The sequence below is a fragment of the Schistocerca gregaria genome, chromosome 8 (assembly GCF_023897955.1).
Source record: "Schistocerca gregaria isolate iqSchGreg1 chromosome 8, iqSchGreg1.2, whole genome shotgun sequence".
Lineage (NCBI taxonomy): Eukaryota > Metazoa > Arthropoda > Insecta > Orthoptera > Acrididae > Schistocerca > Schistocerca gregaria.
Genome location: NC_064927.1, coordinates 289,337,580 through 289,356,258, shown reverse-complemented (window position 1 = coordinate 289,356,258; position 18,679 = coordinate 289,337,580). Strand labels below are relative to the sequence as shown.

The 18,679-nt window shown below is 41.2% G+C and overlaps 1 protein-coding gene across 1 annotated transcript in view; it reads right to left on the bottom strand.

Moving 5' to 3' along the window:
• LOC126284422 (endocuticle structural glycoprotein SgAbd-5-like) overlaps nt 1–16,105 on the bottom strand; it is a 39,402-nt gene extending 23,297 nt beyond the window's left edge. Inside the window, exons 1-2 of the mRNA XM_049983340.1 lie at nt 16,063–16,105; nt 1,150–1,268 (exon numbers count right to left, since the gene is read on the bottom strand). Of these exons, the coding sequence (XP_049839297.1) occupies nt 1,150–1,268; nt 16,063–16,077 (134 nt within the window). The 5' untranslated portion in view covers nt 16,078–16,105. The remainder of the gene's footprint in view (nt 1–1,149; nt 1,269–16,062) is intronic.
• Between the last annotated feature and the right edge of the window lie 2,574 nt (nt 16,106–18,679).

The window sequence follows — 18,679 nt, the reverse complement described above, 5'->3', positions numbered from 1 at the left end:
AAGACCGATGACCTCAGTAGTTTGGTCCCATAAGACTTTACCACCAATTTCCAATTAGATTTTCGGTGGTTTTCTTCAAGGAGGACGTGACCGTTTCCGTTTTCCTTCACTTGTTAGTAATAAGTCTACACTCCGCCACCAACAACGCTGTAATGTCGGAGTGAAAACACACTTTCTTCTTTCAACCTCTGGAACGCTGGAGAAATGTTTCATTATAAGTCACTTGAAATGACAGGCCATATGTTGGTGCAGATAGAGCGCCAATGTCCTGCTTTTGATTTTAACATCATGTACTTAATCTCTAAAAGCTTATACGACAATGCTCGACTATTTGTATATCAGAAACAACTTCTCTAACACCATTACCGTACCGAACTTCAGCATGTTACTCTGCAAAAGAACGCTTTAGAGTCTTCTGTTTTACACGACTAAACGTTAGGCGTAGCACATAGGAATTACTACATAAGGAATAGAAAAAAGAAGGGCTGCAACAAAAACACGACTTAGTAATCGTGAAAAGCAACAAAAGTACTTCGACGAATGGCCTCGCCACAGTGATGACACAGATACCGGTCATATCATCGAAGTTAAGAATTGTTGGGATTGGCTAACACATGGAGATGACACTGTCCGGTTCTGCAGAGAGCTGTTGGTAAGCAGGGTGCACTCGACCCTTGTGATGACAGTGCAGAAACTACTTGACTGAGAAGTAGCACCTCCTGTCACGAAAACTGATGACGGTCGGGATAGAGGGGTGCTGAATATTCCCTCCATACCCGGATTCAGTGACGCCTATAGGCTGACTGTGATACAGAGGTCGGCCTGTACCGTTCGACTTCCTGAGAGATTGAGTTAGAGCTTTCGTTGTTTGTGCTGAAGCTGAAAATGATTAATAGGAGATCATAAGTCAATATATTTATAGTTGTCAACAATTGTAATTGTGAAGCTCCTCTTGAGGGACAATAGTATATATGTTTGGAACAATGTGTTTGCAAATGGAAATACTTGAGATGCTTTCATTTGTCTACCCTAGCGGCACTGAGCGAAAGTCTCCGTTTTTAAGCAGTAGTCGTGGGAAAAATTTTATTTAAGTATATTGATGTCAAGTGCGATACGGTGTGTCTTGGGTATAAGACGTCATTGACAAACCTCCAGTGCCAGGGATCGACTCCATTGAAGTCATTCTCCAGCACCACAACTGTTGCGTCTCTTGGATTCATCTGTGGTGCTGCGAGAACAGCATTAAGGAGAGCAGCAATCAGGAGAACCTGGAAATATGTACAACACAAACGTTACACTAAACCTCTCTGAATCTATTTTCTAACTCTCTCTCTCTCTCTCTCTCTCTCTCTCTGTCTCCTCTCTGACACACACACACACACACACACACACACACACACACACACACACACACACACACAGAGAGAGAGAGAGAGAGAGAGAGAGAGAGAGAGAGAGAGAGAGAGAGAGCGAGAGAGAGAGAGAGCGAGAGAGGGAGAGAGAGAGTGAGATAGATAGAGGGGGGAGGGATGGAGGAAGAGAGAGGGTACGTACATACAAAAATTATGAACTCACAGTCACATTGCTACATTACAGGCCATTTTTCGGTAACAACAAATGTAATAACTGATGGAGTGAACCAATGTTTTCGGTTTTTCTTCCTTTTTTTTCATTGTTCATCTTTGAGGGTCAAAGTAGTTGCTAAAAGACATTGTCATAATTCAGCTGGCTTGTACGCGTCAATTAAAACTATTGTACACGAGGTTTTTTTTTTTTTTAAATTTGATTTGAAGTAAACTGTTTCATTACCACCGATAAGCTGATATCGCCTGCATGGGGGTGATCATGTTGTACCAGACCGAAAATTATGTTGAACTTACAGCATTTCATAATCCATGCGGCAGTGTGGAAAGAAAGACAGATGAAAATTTTCGTAGTAAAGATTCGTCACTGTCATGGTTGACAGGGTCGCAACTAATACAGATGCGAAGTTTTATATGTAAAATGAAAGAAATACAACCCACGAGTTGCATTTATAACCCTACCAACATATATGAAACATGTGATACCTCTTTCTTTCTTTTTTTTTTTTGTTATCAGTCTACTGACTGGTTTGATGCGGCCCTCCACGAATTCCTTTCCTGTGCTAACCTCTTCATCTCAGAGTAGCACTTGCAACCTACGTCCTCAATTATTTGCTTGACGTATTACAATCTCTGTCTTCCTCTACAGTTTTTGCCCTCTACAGCTCCCTCTAGTACCATGGAAGTCATTCCCTCATGTCTTAGCAGATGTCCTATCATCCTGTGCCATCTCTAATCAGTGTTTTCCACATATTCCTTTCCTTCGACTCTGCGTAGAACCTCCTCATTCCTTACCTTATCAGTCCATTTAATTTTCAACATTCGTCTATAGCACCACGTCTCAAATGCTTCGATTATCTTTTGTTCCGGTATTCCCACAGTCCATGTGGAAGAAAGGCAAGTCTTCCGGTGCAGATCGCAAACCAATCCGGTTCCCCTCAGAGTATGCAGTCACAATAGCGCCTTTCTTAGCAATCATATACAACCGCTCATTTGACGAAAGGTCTGTTCCTAAAGACTTGGGTATCACAGGTCACATCAATATTCAAGAGCCGGCCGAAGTGGCCGAGCGGTTCTAGGCGTTACACTCGGTTCGAATCCTTCCTCGGGCATGGATGTGTGTGATGTCCTTAGGTTGGTTAGGTTTAAATAGCTCAAAGTTCTAGGGGACTGATGACCTCAGTAGTTAAGTCCCGTAGTGCTCAGAGCCATTTGAACCAATATTCAAGAAGTGAAGTAGGATTAACCCATCGCATTACAGACCCATATCACTGACCTTAATTTTCAGCAGAATTTGGATCATATACCAAACATGAACATTATGAATCACCTTGAAGAAAGTGACTGATTGATACATAAGGAACACGTATTCTGAAAATATAGTTCTTGTGCAACATAGCTAGCTCTTTATTTCCATGAAGTAATGAGTACTGTCGACAAGGGATCTCAATTCGATTCCATATTCCTAAATTTCTAGAAGTCATTTGATACCGTTCCTCACAAGCGACTATTAATCAAATTGCGTGCTAATGGAGTATCGTCTCAGTTGTGTGACTGGATTCGTGATTTCCACTCAGAGAGGTCACAGATCGTAGTGATACACGGTAAATCATCGAGTAGAACAGAAATGATATCTGGCGTTCCGCAAGGTAGTGTCATAGGCCCTGTGCTGTTCCTGATTTAAATAAATGATCCAGGTGATAATCTGAGCAGCCCCCTTAGACTGTTTGAAGGTGACGCTGTAATTTATCGTCCAGTAAAATCATCAGACAATCAATTCCAATTGCTAAATGATCTATAGAGAATTTATGTATGTTGCAAAAAGTGACAATTAGCACTAAACAAAGAAAAGAGCGAGGTCATGCACATGGGTACTAAAGGAAATCAGATAAATTTTGGGTGTACGATAAATCGCACAAATCTAAGGGCTGTCAATTCGACTGAATACTTAGGAATTACAATTACGAGCAACTTAAATTGGGAAGACCACATAGATTGTATTGTTGGGAAGGCAAAACAAAGACTGCGCTTTGTTGGCAGAACACGTAGAAGATGCGACAAACCCACTAAAGAGACAGCCTGCATTACACTTTTTCGTCCTCTTCCCACTAAAGAGACAGCCCACATTACACTTGTCCGTCCTCTGCTAGAATATTACTGCGCGGTATGGGATCCTTACCAGGTAGGATTGAAGACATTGAAAAAGTCCAAAGAAGGGCAGCTCGTTTCGTGTTATCGCGCAAGAGGGATGAGAATGTAATTGGTATGATACGCGAGTTGGGGTGGCAGTCACTGAAAGAAAGGAGGTTTTCTTTGTGGCGAGACCTATTTACGATATTTCAAGCACCAACTTTCTCTTCCGAGTGCGTAAATATTTTGTTGACACCCACCTACGTAGTGAGAAATGATCATCATAATAAAATAAGAGAAATCAGAACTCGAACGGAAAGATTTAGGTGTTCCTTTTTACTACGCGCCACTCGAGAGTGGAATGGTAGAGAAGTAGTATGAAAATGGTTCGATGAACCCACTGCCAGGCACGTAAGTGTGAATTGCAGAGTAACCATGTAGATGTAGATGTAAAACGTATGAACCTTTAATATATCATATTGAGTAACACAATATTCCGTCGTCGCTCAGCATTACGCTTAGGGACTTCTTGCGCTGTTGCGCAAGACAAAGTGTTTTCCGCGCACATGATTGACTTGAGAGGTGTTGGGGCCTTGGCCTAAGCAGCTGTGGATAAGGTACAGCCAGTTGGTGGACATCCAAGAACAGGAACCGTCCTTAAAGCTCGCACACCAAAGATCCGCCCATGGGACGCCACTAATGGTCAGCACAGGGCCGTTGTGTGGACACAGAGAACCCACTGATGTAGGCGGTGTCTTTTCCTAGGCGAGAGGGTGGGATCCAGCTGGAGACGCACACAACGATTCCACATTAGCTGTGTGTTTTAGTACCCGACAGCAGTAATTAAACCCGTCGAGTGATGGAACACAGTGTATAGTGAAGTGTATAGGCTCTGCATTACGTGTATCGGTGAACAGCAGTATTTCACACGAAAGAACCATCAATACAGTGGCGCACAATGATTTTCTTCAGAAGCGACGACTATATGGATTTACTTTCCTGTACCCTGTAAGAGTGACTATTTTGTATGTGCCATTGTACAGAAGATGGTCTTGTTATTAAGAGCACGTGCTGAAAAATGAGACCTTTAAAGTCACGACTTCTAAATCTTATTAAATCGAAAATCGTTGTTTTGTAACATTCTACAACGTAATTCTTCACGTCTACATATTTACATAGTCGCCCTGGCGATGAATACATTTCTCCCAACGAGAGACCAATTTGTAGATATCGTCACTGAGAATGTTTGCTGACGGATTCATAACTTCACCTCTCGTTGCACCGCTTCGTCACTATTAAAGCGAAGCACTGGAAAGTTTTCTTTAAGTTTTCGAAACAGATGGAAATCTGCCCAAGTCATGACTGTATGGAGGATGAACGATGACAGTGAACACAAGGCGTCGAACCGTTGCAGATGTCGTAACGCTCGTGTGTGCTCCATATGTGGACGAATTCGAAACTTCATTACAGCACTTTGTTCTTCACGCATTGACACAATTACGTTATACGTTGCCACGTTACACGCTACAGTTCGGAGGCCTGTAGCTGCAGAGGTCAGAAATACACTAACGGAAAACAATCGCGACACCAAGGGGTAGTGTGGCATAAACTAAAGTGGCTACACGTGTTTCTATATCCGAAAGATGATGTCTATTGAAATTTTGCGCCAGTCGTATAAGAATGGAGCTAGTAGTGCCACTATGAGGATGCAAATCAGGTTTACTTTAAATACACGCTGTAACGATCGGGAGCGTGAGATATCTTTGAAATTGGAAGCACGGATTTTATGACAGTCAAGAGTGTCTTTAGGGCTACAGTTTGTGGGGTGGAGTTCCAAGCCTGTTGCGCTTCGTCGGTTAATTAGTGCTGTTCACCGATACACTTAATGCAAAGTCTGTACAGTTCACTTTACATTATGTTCCATCTCTCGACTAGTCTAATGACTGCTGTTGGGCACTAAAGCACAGTTGACATGGAACCCTTGTGTGCGCCTCCAGCTGAATCCCACTCTCTCGCCCAGAAAAAGACACCGACTACATCAATTGGTTCTTTGTGTCCATACAATGGCCCTGTACTGACCATTCGTGAGGTGCCATGAGCGGCTCATTGGTTTGAGAGCTTTTAAGGAAAGCTCCTGTTCTTGGATGTCCACCAACTGGCTGTACAGCTCGTTTCGCCATGGCCCCAACACCTCTCAGGTTACTCGTGTGTGCGGGATTCCCTCTCTCGGTACCACCGCAACACGTCGTTAAGCATATTGCTGAGCGAGGACGAAACAGCGCTGTTGCTCAATATGACACAAAGTTAACAACATTGTGACACATTATAGGTTCACACGTTGCACCCGCGTCATCGGCCGTGTAAATGATTCTTCAGTTTCGGATACCTACTGGGACCATTTAAAATTTATCATCTATGTTACTAAACGATGTTGATTTATACTGTTACATAGCGTTCTCGTGGCTTTCGATAGAGGCGCCGTTCTCTGCTTAAAGAGTAAATGGATAGAAGTATCGCAGTGGCATGTGTTTTGTAGCACCGCTTTTTTCGTTACAACTATCACTTTTCTTAATACGAGTACGTATTTTTCTCTCAGATTTTGTTTTTAATTCAGCCATCCAGATGAGAGAGAAGAAAGGAATATTGGTATTAGAGCAGTATTAACACGCACTATTAAGTCACAGTGACATGCCGACTATGACAACGACAGACCCTAACAGCACGTCTGTGAACAAGTACCGTTGAGACAGAGTAATGGAATCAACTACTTATAGAAAACAATGCATGCGTGTTTGCATGTTTGCATTCATCATTCACGCGTTTACACCAGTTATTAATGTACAAGCATTTTACATCTTCTATGGCTTATTATACGTTTACATTATCTTGTGATGTTGCAATGTTAGTCCGTTAAATATGTTGTCCAGACAAATTTATTCCCGGAATTCCATTACTCTACATTACTTTTTGGTGTTGCATGTATGTGGATATGAAGAATAAAGGCGTAGAATATTAACAGTGATTGATTTATTTATAAAGCCATAAGATTTCACATAAATTATTCGGAGGCTTGCAATAATTGATACAGACTGCTGAATGGATGCATGACTTTTAAATTTGTAAGCCTTAACCAGGTTTCTGGACCACTCAGGGTATCTTCTTCCGAAGAAATGAAGTCGCTTGACTTACATTACATCAAAGTCATAAGCATACATTATGAGCGGAAACGCTCAAGTAGCATTTTATCTTATAATGTGTGATTTATATTTTAACGAAATGGAAGTTATGACTTTATTCTTTCTGCAGAAGATACACCTAATGGTACTGAAACCAGGTCAAGCCTTATTACATTGATCTTTATGCAGCTGACTATCATCATTCGTCATCTCATGCTCGAGGCACTGTCATTGTCCATCAATATGAGGTCTGAAGATGATGTGATGATCGAAATGGGTCACAGTATAAATGTGCCTTGTGATGTAGACTGCTATAATTAATTTCTATCATTTTATTTTGATCGCTGATATCTCTACTAATGTTTTCTAAATTGAAAAGTGCTACATGTTTGGGTCCACAAATTACTATTATTTCATTGCAAATATACAAAGGAACTGAGAGTGACGCCAAATATAGTTTGTGTCTAAGAACATTTTACGCAGCGTGGAAATCGCATTTGTACGTTGTTTGTTTGTGATACTATCGTGTAAGAAGGTAAACCGCCTAACCAGTGCCGGAATACGGCACCAGGGCTATGGCTTATTGAGATACCTTATTAATAAAGGGAAAATTTCCTGTACGAGTCAACGACCATGGTGAATATTTTTGTGAAGTAAATGATTTCATTCACTAAATAATCATGTCTATTTACAACGTCGTTTCGGCTACTGTCATCACGATATCAAAACTTAGATCTTGTAAAATAAGATCAGTTTCAGTATAAAGTAAAACCTGCACCACATGCTGGCATTTAGTGAGTTGAAGACCCGATTAGGTGTAGAGGTTATTGATAGTGAAACTTGGGCTTTATTTTGTGAGTTCCAAGTTTGGATCTGATGTTGACACTACCCAAAATGACATTATAAATATATTAAGCGATCTAGACTCTTTTATTAAATAAAATAACAAGTTCGTGTTTACGTTTTCTTGATATAGCTGCTCACTTTGTGCTGGATCCCACAATTGTCATACGAGTATGGACTCGCTGAGTTCAAGAGGACCACACAACGCCTTTCAAGATCTCCTACTACCCACGCGATTGGGACATAAGAAGTCAGGGACACACAGCCCATTCACATACTTCTTGTGGCGATACGGACTGTCTCCGCTAAAAAAAGTATTCACGTGGAGAGTGCGACGATGTTTGGACCACTAAGGGGTACTGTTAGCTTGGCGATCACTGTTGCAGCTCCACGTGACGTGACGGCTTGGAGGGGCACGATGTCAGTGGTGCAACAATGAACACAATGATAGCATCACGTTATCTTATCAGACATTCCGGTACGGCGTACAGCATCACATGAGTGCTGAGGACAACGGCAGATTACATCCATCATTGCCATCGGGAGCAATAACCTAGGCGTGAGAGTATGCGATTCCTTAGAGTACACTATTATCTCTGGTTTGCATAGCCGGTGATTTTCACGGCATGCAGTACACCACAGATCTTTCAACAAGATGATGCAAGATTACTTGTTGCTCAAGTTGTTCTGACCCATCAATACAGAGAGAGTTAGGCTATTGATCTGGTTGTTACGTTCTCTACATCTCTCAACCTTTGGAAACATCTGGTCATGGGTTGTCGAGCAATTGTCACATCCCCAGCCATCATCCTCTATGGAGGGAACCCGTATTTGCCATCAAACCTCATTTCGACACCAGAACCTACCGGTGTAGACCCGTTTATGCTGATAAGTATGATAACGCTGCACAATAAACTTTGCAGCCTATATGCCCCCATATCACCTACAACTTTAATCATGTGTTCTTCTTACCATTCTGTACACACACTATAAGAAAAATTTTGATATTTATTGTGGTTAGTTGTATGATTTTTTGCACCGTATAGTATTTACAATTATAATAATCGCTTGTGAGGCTGTTAGATCTTCAAATGGCGCCACGTTCACAGGCAGGCAGCGAATGAATTCAAGAACTGCAGAGCACCACAGAAATCAGGTATCTAGACTGAACAAACACCGTCTAAGGAATGAGAACCCTAACAGAAAAAGCTTGGTGAGCCGCAGCTTCACGGTGGAAGAACATCACAGATTCCAATGCAGTCCATTGCAATCGACAAAATGTTTCCCACTTTCTGAAGAGGCCCATGTTACCCTTGTTGTACGTACAAAATGCATGTGGAATGTTGGTGATTTAATTACGAAGTGGCAACGCAAAGGCACAACCACAAAAAATGACAGCAGCCAGACCTCATATAATGGCGGAAACGGACCGTAGAGCAATGTAGAAGTTAGTTGTGGTAGTGTAGAACTGCAAGAAATCAGCGGAAGGAATCAGTTATCATTTCCAACGAGCTACCAGCAATCCAGCTAGCACAACGAGTATGGGTAAGCAATTGAAAATAATAGATAGCTTTGATAATTCCTTATAAGCCACAATATCTGTAGTTAAGGCTAAGCAATGTATAAGCTGGAGCTAAGACCGACGTCACAGAACAATCGATGACCACAAGTGAGTGATTTAGAATGATGAATCACACTGTAGATGTGGTAATCCGACGTTTGGCGAATCCGACGTTTGGCGAATGCCTGGATATCACTAACTGCCATAATACCAACAGTGAAGTACAGAAGAGGTCTTGTTATGGTATTAGGGTGTTGCTGCCGTAGCGGCCCCTTATCAATTAGAGGGCCCGCACAAGCGAGTAGCAAGATGGGCTGCCGACCTCCTTTCATGAGCGCAGAGTGAAACATCGCCAGTGGATATAAACATCAACAGACTTTCCGAATAAACATGGAACTACATCGCCAGACATGTATACAGTGTTCCAACAATCGCGACTCACGTAGCACTCCGGCGACTCAGCCCTATAAGCACACCCGGATAGTCAGACTGGCCGTGTTTACTTATCTCTAGGGACAGCTCCAGCCAGTACTTACGACGGCTCTAGCATAGTATACACCCGCCATAACATTCAGTAACACGTTGTACATTGTAATTCGTAGAGATGATTTTGGTCATTATTTCATTTCATTATGTAGTTTCCTTATCTGGTTTTGCCGCCACAAGAGTTGTGGGTTTTTCATGTTCTTGGGTTTGGCAATTAGTGCATGCCAAGAAGGCGTTTTTTAAAATTATAATAAAGTGTGTTCAAACTTGGCTGTTAGTTTTTTTCTTGCCGATCGCAGGCCATCACATTTTCGTTGTTAGCACATGGTCCCATTATTGCGCTTAAGAAAACTTTAAAAGCAGAAGAACATGAACACATTTCACAGTATCGTGTACTGAATACAATGCAGGAACAGTTGGGAGACGTTGACTGTTTGTTTCAGCAAGACACTGCACCCTGTCGTGAGGCAGAATCTGTGAGACTATGATCTGTGGACAGTAAGATATCTGAAACTGACTGGACTGCCACGAGTCCCAACCTGAACCCTATGGAAAACCTTTGTGGAAACGCCAACTTTAATTCGCTCCACACCTCAGCTTCCGACGTCACTACCTTCTCTAGTTTTGGTCCTCGAGGAAAAATAATGGACTGCCCTTCCTCTGCGGACATTACAACTTTTTACGGAAAGAGTCCCCAGTAGAGTTCAAGGCGTCAAAATGTGAAGCCTGGAAACACCCACTAATAGGTATCTCCATACTTTTGGTCACACAATGAATAAGAGTTTTAATTACGTGCCACAACTGCTCAGTTATTAAAATTGAGTCAAATTACAAAGCAGAACTACGTGTATTCTTTAGTGACCAGTAAAGTGAAATGATTAAAATGATCATAACTAAGGCTGTTTGTTCGAGCACTAGAGTACTAGGCACGGTACTACTGGAGATAGTCTGTCCTTGCCTTCTTCCAACTTTTGGATCGACCTGCAGGCCAATTACAGAGAAACTTACAGTTTAACGTGGACTCCGAACTACGGTAGTCTATCACAATTAGAAACCTCTGTCAAAGGTAAGTAGCAGAAAATTTCCTGTGATGGACAAACGTTGAATCTGCGACATTAGTCAAATGCTTCAAATGGCTTTGAGCACTATGGGACTTAACTTCTGAAATTATCAGTCCCCTAGAACTTAGAACTACTTAAACCTAACTAACCTAAAGACACCACACACATCCATACCCGAGGCAGGATTAGAACCTGCGACCGTAGTGGTCGCGCTGTTACAGACTGTAGCGCCTAGAAACGCTCGGCCGCTCCAGCCAGCTGACATTTGTCCTCTGACGTTAAACTACTTGTCCATTAATGTGAACACAACAGAAATTTGCGCGCCAGCGTCGTCCTATTGTAACACGAGTACCGATACCAATAATTCTAATTCATGAACCTTGCTGTAGGCAGACTCATAACGTACAAAGAGACTGCACTCAGAAAATAGGTAAATACGGGAATCTGCATCTACATCTACATCTACATCTACATGACTACTCTGCAATTCACATTTAAGTTCTTGGCAGAGGGTTCGTCGAACCACAATCATACTATCTTTCTACCATTCCACTCCCGAACAGCGCGCGGGAAAAACAAACACCTAAACCTTTCTGTTCGAGCTCTGATTTCTCGTATTTTATTTTGATGGTCATTCCTACCTATGTAGGTTGGGCTCAACAAAATATTTTCGCATTCGGAAGAGAAAGTTGATGACTGAAATTTCGTAAAAAGATCTCGCCGTGACGAAAAACGTCTTTGCTTTAATGACTTCCATCCCAATTCGCGTATCATATCTGCCACACTCTCTCCCCTGTTACGTGATAATACAAAGCGAGCTGCCATTTTTGCACCCTTTCGATGTCCTCCGTCAATCCCACCTGGTAAGGATCCCACATCGCGCAGCAATATTCTAACAGAGGACGAACGAGTGTAGTGTAAGCTGTCTCTTTAGTGGACTTGTTGCATCTTCTAGTGTCTTGCCAATGAAACGCAACCTTTGGCTCGCCTTCCCCAAAGAAGTTGTTCGTAATTTTAACGCCCAGGTACTTTGTTAAATTGACAGCCTTGAGAATTGTACTATTTATGGAGTAATCGAATTCCAGCGGATTTCTTTTGTATCTCATGTGGATCACCTCACACTTTTCGTTATTTAGCGTCAACTGCCACCTGCCACCCCATACAGCAATCTCTTCTAAATCGCTTTGCAACTGATACTGTTCTTCAGATGACCTTACTAGACGGTAAATTACAGCATCATCTGCGAACAACGTAAGAGAACTGCTCAGATTGTCACCCAGGTCATTTATATAGATCAGGAACAGCAGAGGTCCCAGGACGCCTCCCTGGGGAACACCTGATATCACTTCAGTTTTACTCGATGATTTTCCGTCTATTACTACGAACTGCGACCTTCCTGACAGGAAATCACGAATCCAGTCGCACAACTGAGACGATACCCCATAGGCCCGCAGCTTGATTAGAAGTCGCTTGTGAAGAACGGTGTCAAAAGCTTTCCGGAAATGTAGAAATACGGAATCAACTTGAGACCTCCTGTCGATAGCGGCCATTACTTCATGCGAACAAAGAGCTAGGTGCGTCGCACAAGAACGATGTTTTCTGAAACCATGCTGATTACGTATCAATAGGTGATTCATAGTGTTTGAATACAGTATATGCTCCAAAACCCTACTACAAACCGACGTCAATGATATAGGTCTGTAGTTAGTTAGATTACTCCTACTACCCTTCTTAAACACTGGTGCGACCTGCTCAATTTTCCAATCTGTAGGTACAGATCTATCGGTGAGCGAGCGGTTGTATATGAGTGCTAAGTAGGGAGCTATTGTATCAGCGTAATCTGAAAGGAACCTAATCGGTACACAATCTGGACCTGAAGACTTGCCCGTATCAAGCGATTTGAGTTGCTTCGCAACCCCTAAGGTATCTACTTCTAAAAAATTCATGCTAGCAGCTGTTCGTGTTTCAAATTCTGGAATATTCCATTCGTCTTCCTTGGTGAAGAAATTTCGGAAAACTGCGTTCAATAACTCCGCTTTACCGGCACAGTCGTCGGTAACAGTACCATCGGCACTGCGCAGCGAAGGTATTGACTGCGTCTTGCCGCTTGTGTACTTTACATACGACCAGAATTTCTTCGGATTTTCTACCAAATTTCGAGACAATGTTTCGTTGTGGAACCTATTAAAGGCATCTCGCATTGAAGTCCGTGCCAAATCTCGCGCGTCTGTAAATTTTAGCCAATCTTCGGGATTTCGCGTTCTTCTGAACTTCGCATGCTTTTTCCGTTGCCTCTGCAACAGCGTTAGGACCTTTTTTGTGTACCGCGGGGGATCCGTTCCATCTCTTACCAGTTTATGAGGTATGAATCTCTCAAATGCTGTTGCTACTTTATCTTTGAATTTGAGCCACATCTCGTCTACATTTGCATAGTCAGTTCGGAATGAATGGATATTGTCTCTTAGGAAGGCTTCTAGTGACACTTTATCCGCTTTTTTAAATAAAATTGTTTTACGTTTGTTTCTGGTGGATTTGGGAGAAACGGTATTGAGCTTAGCTACAACGACCTTGTGATCACTAATCCCTGTATCAGTCATGATGCTCTCTATCAGCTCTGGATTGTTTGTGGCTAAGAGGTCAAGTATGTTTTCGCAACCATTTGCAATTCGCTTGGGTTGGTGGACTAACTGCTCGAAATAATTTTCAGAGAAAGCATTTATGACAATCTCGGAAGATGTTTTCTGCCTACCACCGGTTATGAACAAGTATTTTTGTCAACATATCGAGGGAAGGTTGAAGTCCCCACCAACTATAACCGTATGAGTGGGGTATTTACTTGTTACGAGACTCAAATTTTCTCTGAACTGTTCCGCAACTATATCATCGGAGTCTGGGGGTCGGTAGAAGGAGCGTATTATCAACTTAGTTCGGCTGTTAAGTATAACCTCCACCCATACCAATTCGCACGGAGTATCTACTTCACTACAAGATAAACCACTACTGAAAGACACAAACACTCCACCACCAACTCTGCCTAATCTGTCTTTCCTGAACACCGTCTGAGACTTCGTAAAAATTTCTGCAGATGACGTAAATATTATGTGAAAAGTTAAGTATATGTCTATGTTATACCGGTTTTTATTGCGTTCTTCGGTGTTACTTCAAAACGAACTTCGAAGAGCTTGAGTGAACTAAAAGTTGGCCATTACATAAGGCAGTTGTTGGGAACACCTACAGGTTACCTCTGACATACTGATAATATATTGCTTGAACCAGTATCTTTAATTCAGTACTGTGTCAATCAATAATATAATTTTTTAAAAATCTGCCATGATGTAAGAGAATTTGCTTATCAACAGGTAAGCCATCGAAGGTTTTACAAGAGTATTATCCACGAACATCTGTATTAAATTAAGTTGTAATGAATTATTTATAACGACATTCTGATGAGGGTGTGTCTATTATAATGAGCCGCTTAAATAACATTGTTATGAAACATGATCGTGGGTGATCATCGGATATTACCCTCGCTGCAATTTCTTGTAACGAAAAGTACGTTAGCCGAAAATACGATTCTATAGGACCCTATCGATCGCAAACATGAGGGGTGTTAGTTTCTCTCCTCAACTTCTAATGACACAAACAAAGCATTGAGTAAATGGACGTGTTGCTATCCACGACTTGCAAATTCTTAAAATAAGGAGAGATAAGAGCAACTTTTAAGAATTTGTCAAATATGTTTCTTTTAAACTAGAATAATTCTCTTCAAAACCTAGACACAAAATACTGTTTCGTAGTTATTACCTGTTACCCATGAAATATCATTGGTACTGTAGCCTCTAATATGAGGACTAAGCTGCTACTTTTATTAACAGACAAACATTGTTGACGATGTCAGTGAACATAATGTTTGCAGATATTATTTATAGTTTCGTCTGCTTATGTTCGTATTCCGGTATTGATTATAACACTCTCCTGGAAAATGTTTTAATGCAGCTTGTTTTGTATTAAGCCTTTGAGTCGGAACAATGGGAAAAAATGGAAACTTTTAACAGAATTAAACTTTATCATCATAGTAAGCAACAAATAAGAGAAGAAATTGGCAAAAGTAAATCTGTTGTTTTAAGTAGGTGGTTTCACTTTGGAACTACTGGGAGATATTTTAAGCACCCGTCATTTCATATTATATATTTGAAAACAGTTTCGTGTCCCACATCTCGAAACTGCCTTAAACTCATACCACCAAAGCCAAAATATAGCCGTAAACAGCAAGCAAAAAGGGCCTAAAATTTAATAAATCTATATCAAACATACACATTACGCCAGTGATTTCATTTCGAAACTACTCTTGAATATGGTGTGCAAACTTACAATTGTATTACAACACCTTTGAATTTATTTACTTTCACTGTCAATGATCTCCTCAGTATGACCACCACAGAAAAAATCCGCACATCACAATACCCTACAATCGCGTTGCATTACGTCAGAGCCTACCGTTGCTCTAACGCTGTTAATGACGGCTACGATGTACCACTTTCGAAGAAGGGGCTCTGTGTATGATTCGAAGTCTTTGATTTGTAATAGCATCGGTGGTTTCATCTGGAAAGCACTGGTATCTCAAATTTAAAAAAAGTAATAATCATGCCAGTGATTTCTATCTCAAACCAAGATTTTATGATTATTACTTTTTTTTTAATTTGAAGTGCCAGTGCCTTCCAGATGAAACCACGGACGCTATTACAAATATAAGACATCTAATCAGTGGGTTAAACGAGTGCGTTACGTATATTAGGTACGATAGCAGACTTAACACTGAAAGTGATGGAAATCCTTTAATGTGTCTCTTCAATCAGGAGAGAGTCCCCTTTCTACGTATGTAGCACAAAACATTTTATCCTTTTCGTTAACTGAAGAGTGAACAGTTTGATAGTTACGTAATGAACCTGAAATAGCGTTTCAAGCAAGATCGTGTAATTCATTCAGTAAAATGTCTTGGATAGGTCACAAAAAGAAGTTTAAAACCAAGTTGACGTACTATGATGTACTTACTTGTAATAATTTGCTAAGTGAACACGTTAATGGTGTTCAGTATGTACAAGTCTACTGAAATGCAAGACAACAGACCTGCTCTACGACACCTGTGACAGTAACAGTAGCGAACAGACTTTAACGTAATGAAGGCCACCACAAGAGAATCAGCCAATGTCTCGGTGACTCACCCTGGTGAGGACCATTTCCTCTGGATGCGTCTGGAGGACTAGTGCCCTTCGATACACGCGCCGTATTATATAAGGCCTTCGGAGGGCATCGCCCCCCACTCACCAGTATGCACGTATGGACCGCTCTAGGCATCTCCAAGGCGCTGTTCCGGAAACTTGTTTGTAATGACTTCACTTTTTATAGCCCTAGTGTATGGGATAGCTAACCATACGAAGCTTCCGATACACAGTAAACTGCAGGTCTCGGCTTTCAGAAGTTAATTCTAAGAATTGATCGATTATGATAACAAAAATTCGACAGCACATTTTCTACTGAAGAAACAACAAGTATAGCAACTCCCAAAACTCAATGCGAACGCACAAACTATTTCGCTGTTGACTAACATCGCCTGCCTGTTTACCGCTAGAGAAGTGAGTAAGAAGGTATGCGAGAAATCTAAATAGGAGTCACCACATCCTGCCGATGACTGCAAAAAGGGAAGTAGAGGAACGCTGTTTGAAGACAGCACAAAAGTTCCGGAAGATACATGCATTTTGTAAAATTAAGAACAGTGTCTTGCAAAAAAGCACTGCTAGGCCTTTTATTGATTTATCTTACAGAATACCGATGTAGGTACGGGTATCGTATTTGGAGACGCAAAGTCGTATTTACTTCTCTGAAAAAATCGTACAGAACGTCTTGTTGCAAAGACGGCGATTTCAGCTGGTGGCCGGGGTACACCACATGTACGTTACTAAATATTAGTTGCGAATGGCTGTTCAGGGCCTACCATAAAATTGTAATTAGAATTTTTTTCTTAATGGCTAATGCAAAACACTGAATGTTGTACTGTTGCTCAGAATTTTTGCAGCATAGAATGTAGGGAGGCTCTAATAAATTAACAACAATCAAGTACAGATAAGTTGGGCAATCTGTAGTCTTTCAGACATCTAGATGACAGTTACGGCTAATCAACCCTCGGAAATCGAAAAATGAAAATAAGAGAATGCATTCTTTAATACTTGAGCACTACAGTGGACGATACAAGCTCCTGTAGGAAAACTGACGGTTACGTGTTTGTCGAGTGCGTCAAGTTCTCCTAATTGGCTTTCTTGGTGACCCCAAAACTTAAGGCAGTGATTTGGCAGAAAATGGTTCCGTCGAAATGTTTCTGTGTTCAGTGAGACACTATGTGACACGACTTTTATAATAGAAACCAGCCACTAACTTGATAGTATATTCTCAAAATAGATTTTTGTCAAATGATGTCACGGTTTGAGACCGTGGCTGTTATTCGAATAGAAAGTTGATGGCGTTCAGACAGCAATCAGCCACAAATTTATTGTAAGTTCCTTTATTCAAAAGGGGCCGTTACCTGTTTCGAATCATTACAGTTTATCGTCAGACGGCTTTCATGCTTTCATTGGAACATGTGGTATATTTTTTACCAATTAGTTGTCCTAAAATATAAATAATACTTCATTATAAGCACATCACACAGAGGGTTGCGTTACAGATTTGCATTGAGATGTGACTCACGTGAAATTCAGGCTTCGAGTACTTGTTTTCATAGTTTTCATCCAGCAGACGGCGTTCGTAGCTTTCGCCACATTCCCATCATTGCACACATAAACTTGTATAATTGAGAGCTTCAGATTTGTCACTGAATACATGTAAATGTACCTTTTGAATAAAGAAACTTAAAATAAATTTGTGGCTTGTTGCTGTCTCAACGCCATCAACGTTTGTATTTTCAAAATGCTTATTTCCTTTTATCGGTTTCAGAAATTCCGTTGCTCTATCGACGGCTTCATTGCACCTACAAGTGAACCAAATGAAAGCCATGACGCCCTCAAGTGAAAAACATTCGGACTGTGGTATATTCAAAATGGAAATAAAGATTGAATATAAACTCTACTTCAAATAACAGGCCAAATAAATCGTCTACGTACTTACAACTAAAGACGCCCAGTTATTTCTGAAACCTGCATGTCATGTTTAGCGTGAAATACGCTCAGCAGGAAAAAAATCTGTCAATCCTTAAAAAAGCATACTAGTAGCTTCGAGAGTTGTAATTCGTATAGAGCTGGTGATGTGACTCCCCACCTCTAACGGAAGTCAAGAAGCTGAATTGATATGTATGTCAGTGGTGCCTGGTAAATGAGTCTGGAGGACGTGCTGTTTTCTTGATCACCAAACTGAAGGATGGAGGGAGGGGGTGGGGGCGGGAAGGTTGGGGAGAAGATTGAATCCAGGGTCCAATCTACTTACAAAACATCCACTTGTACATCAGTTGAATTATTCTTTGCTAGGACAAACACAATAATTTCTCTATGACGTTGTCGTAAGACAGGAGCTTCCTCTTCAGAGTGGTAAGGTTTTGATTCTCTATGGAAAGTAGACTTATCCAACTCAGTCTTTCCTGAGACTATTTCCTTCATAGTCATATACTAAATCTCCTGAGAGCCAGGAAAGATTGTTTCATTAAAGATGTAGTACATGGAATTGTCAGTATCGAAGTTGATAATTTATACAGCTCCGAACCTTGAAATCATATCATGCTCGTTCAATAATGAAACTACCTCGTACTTCAGAGCCCATCTTCAGGTGTCGTAACTTGGTGCTGTGGGCCCCGAG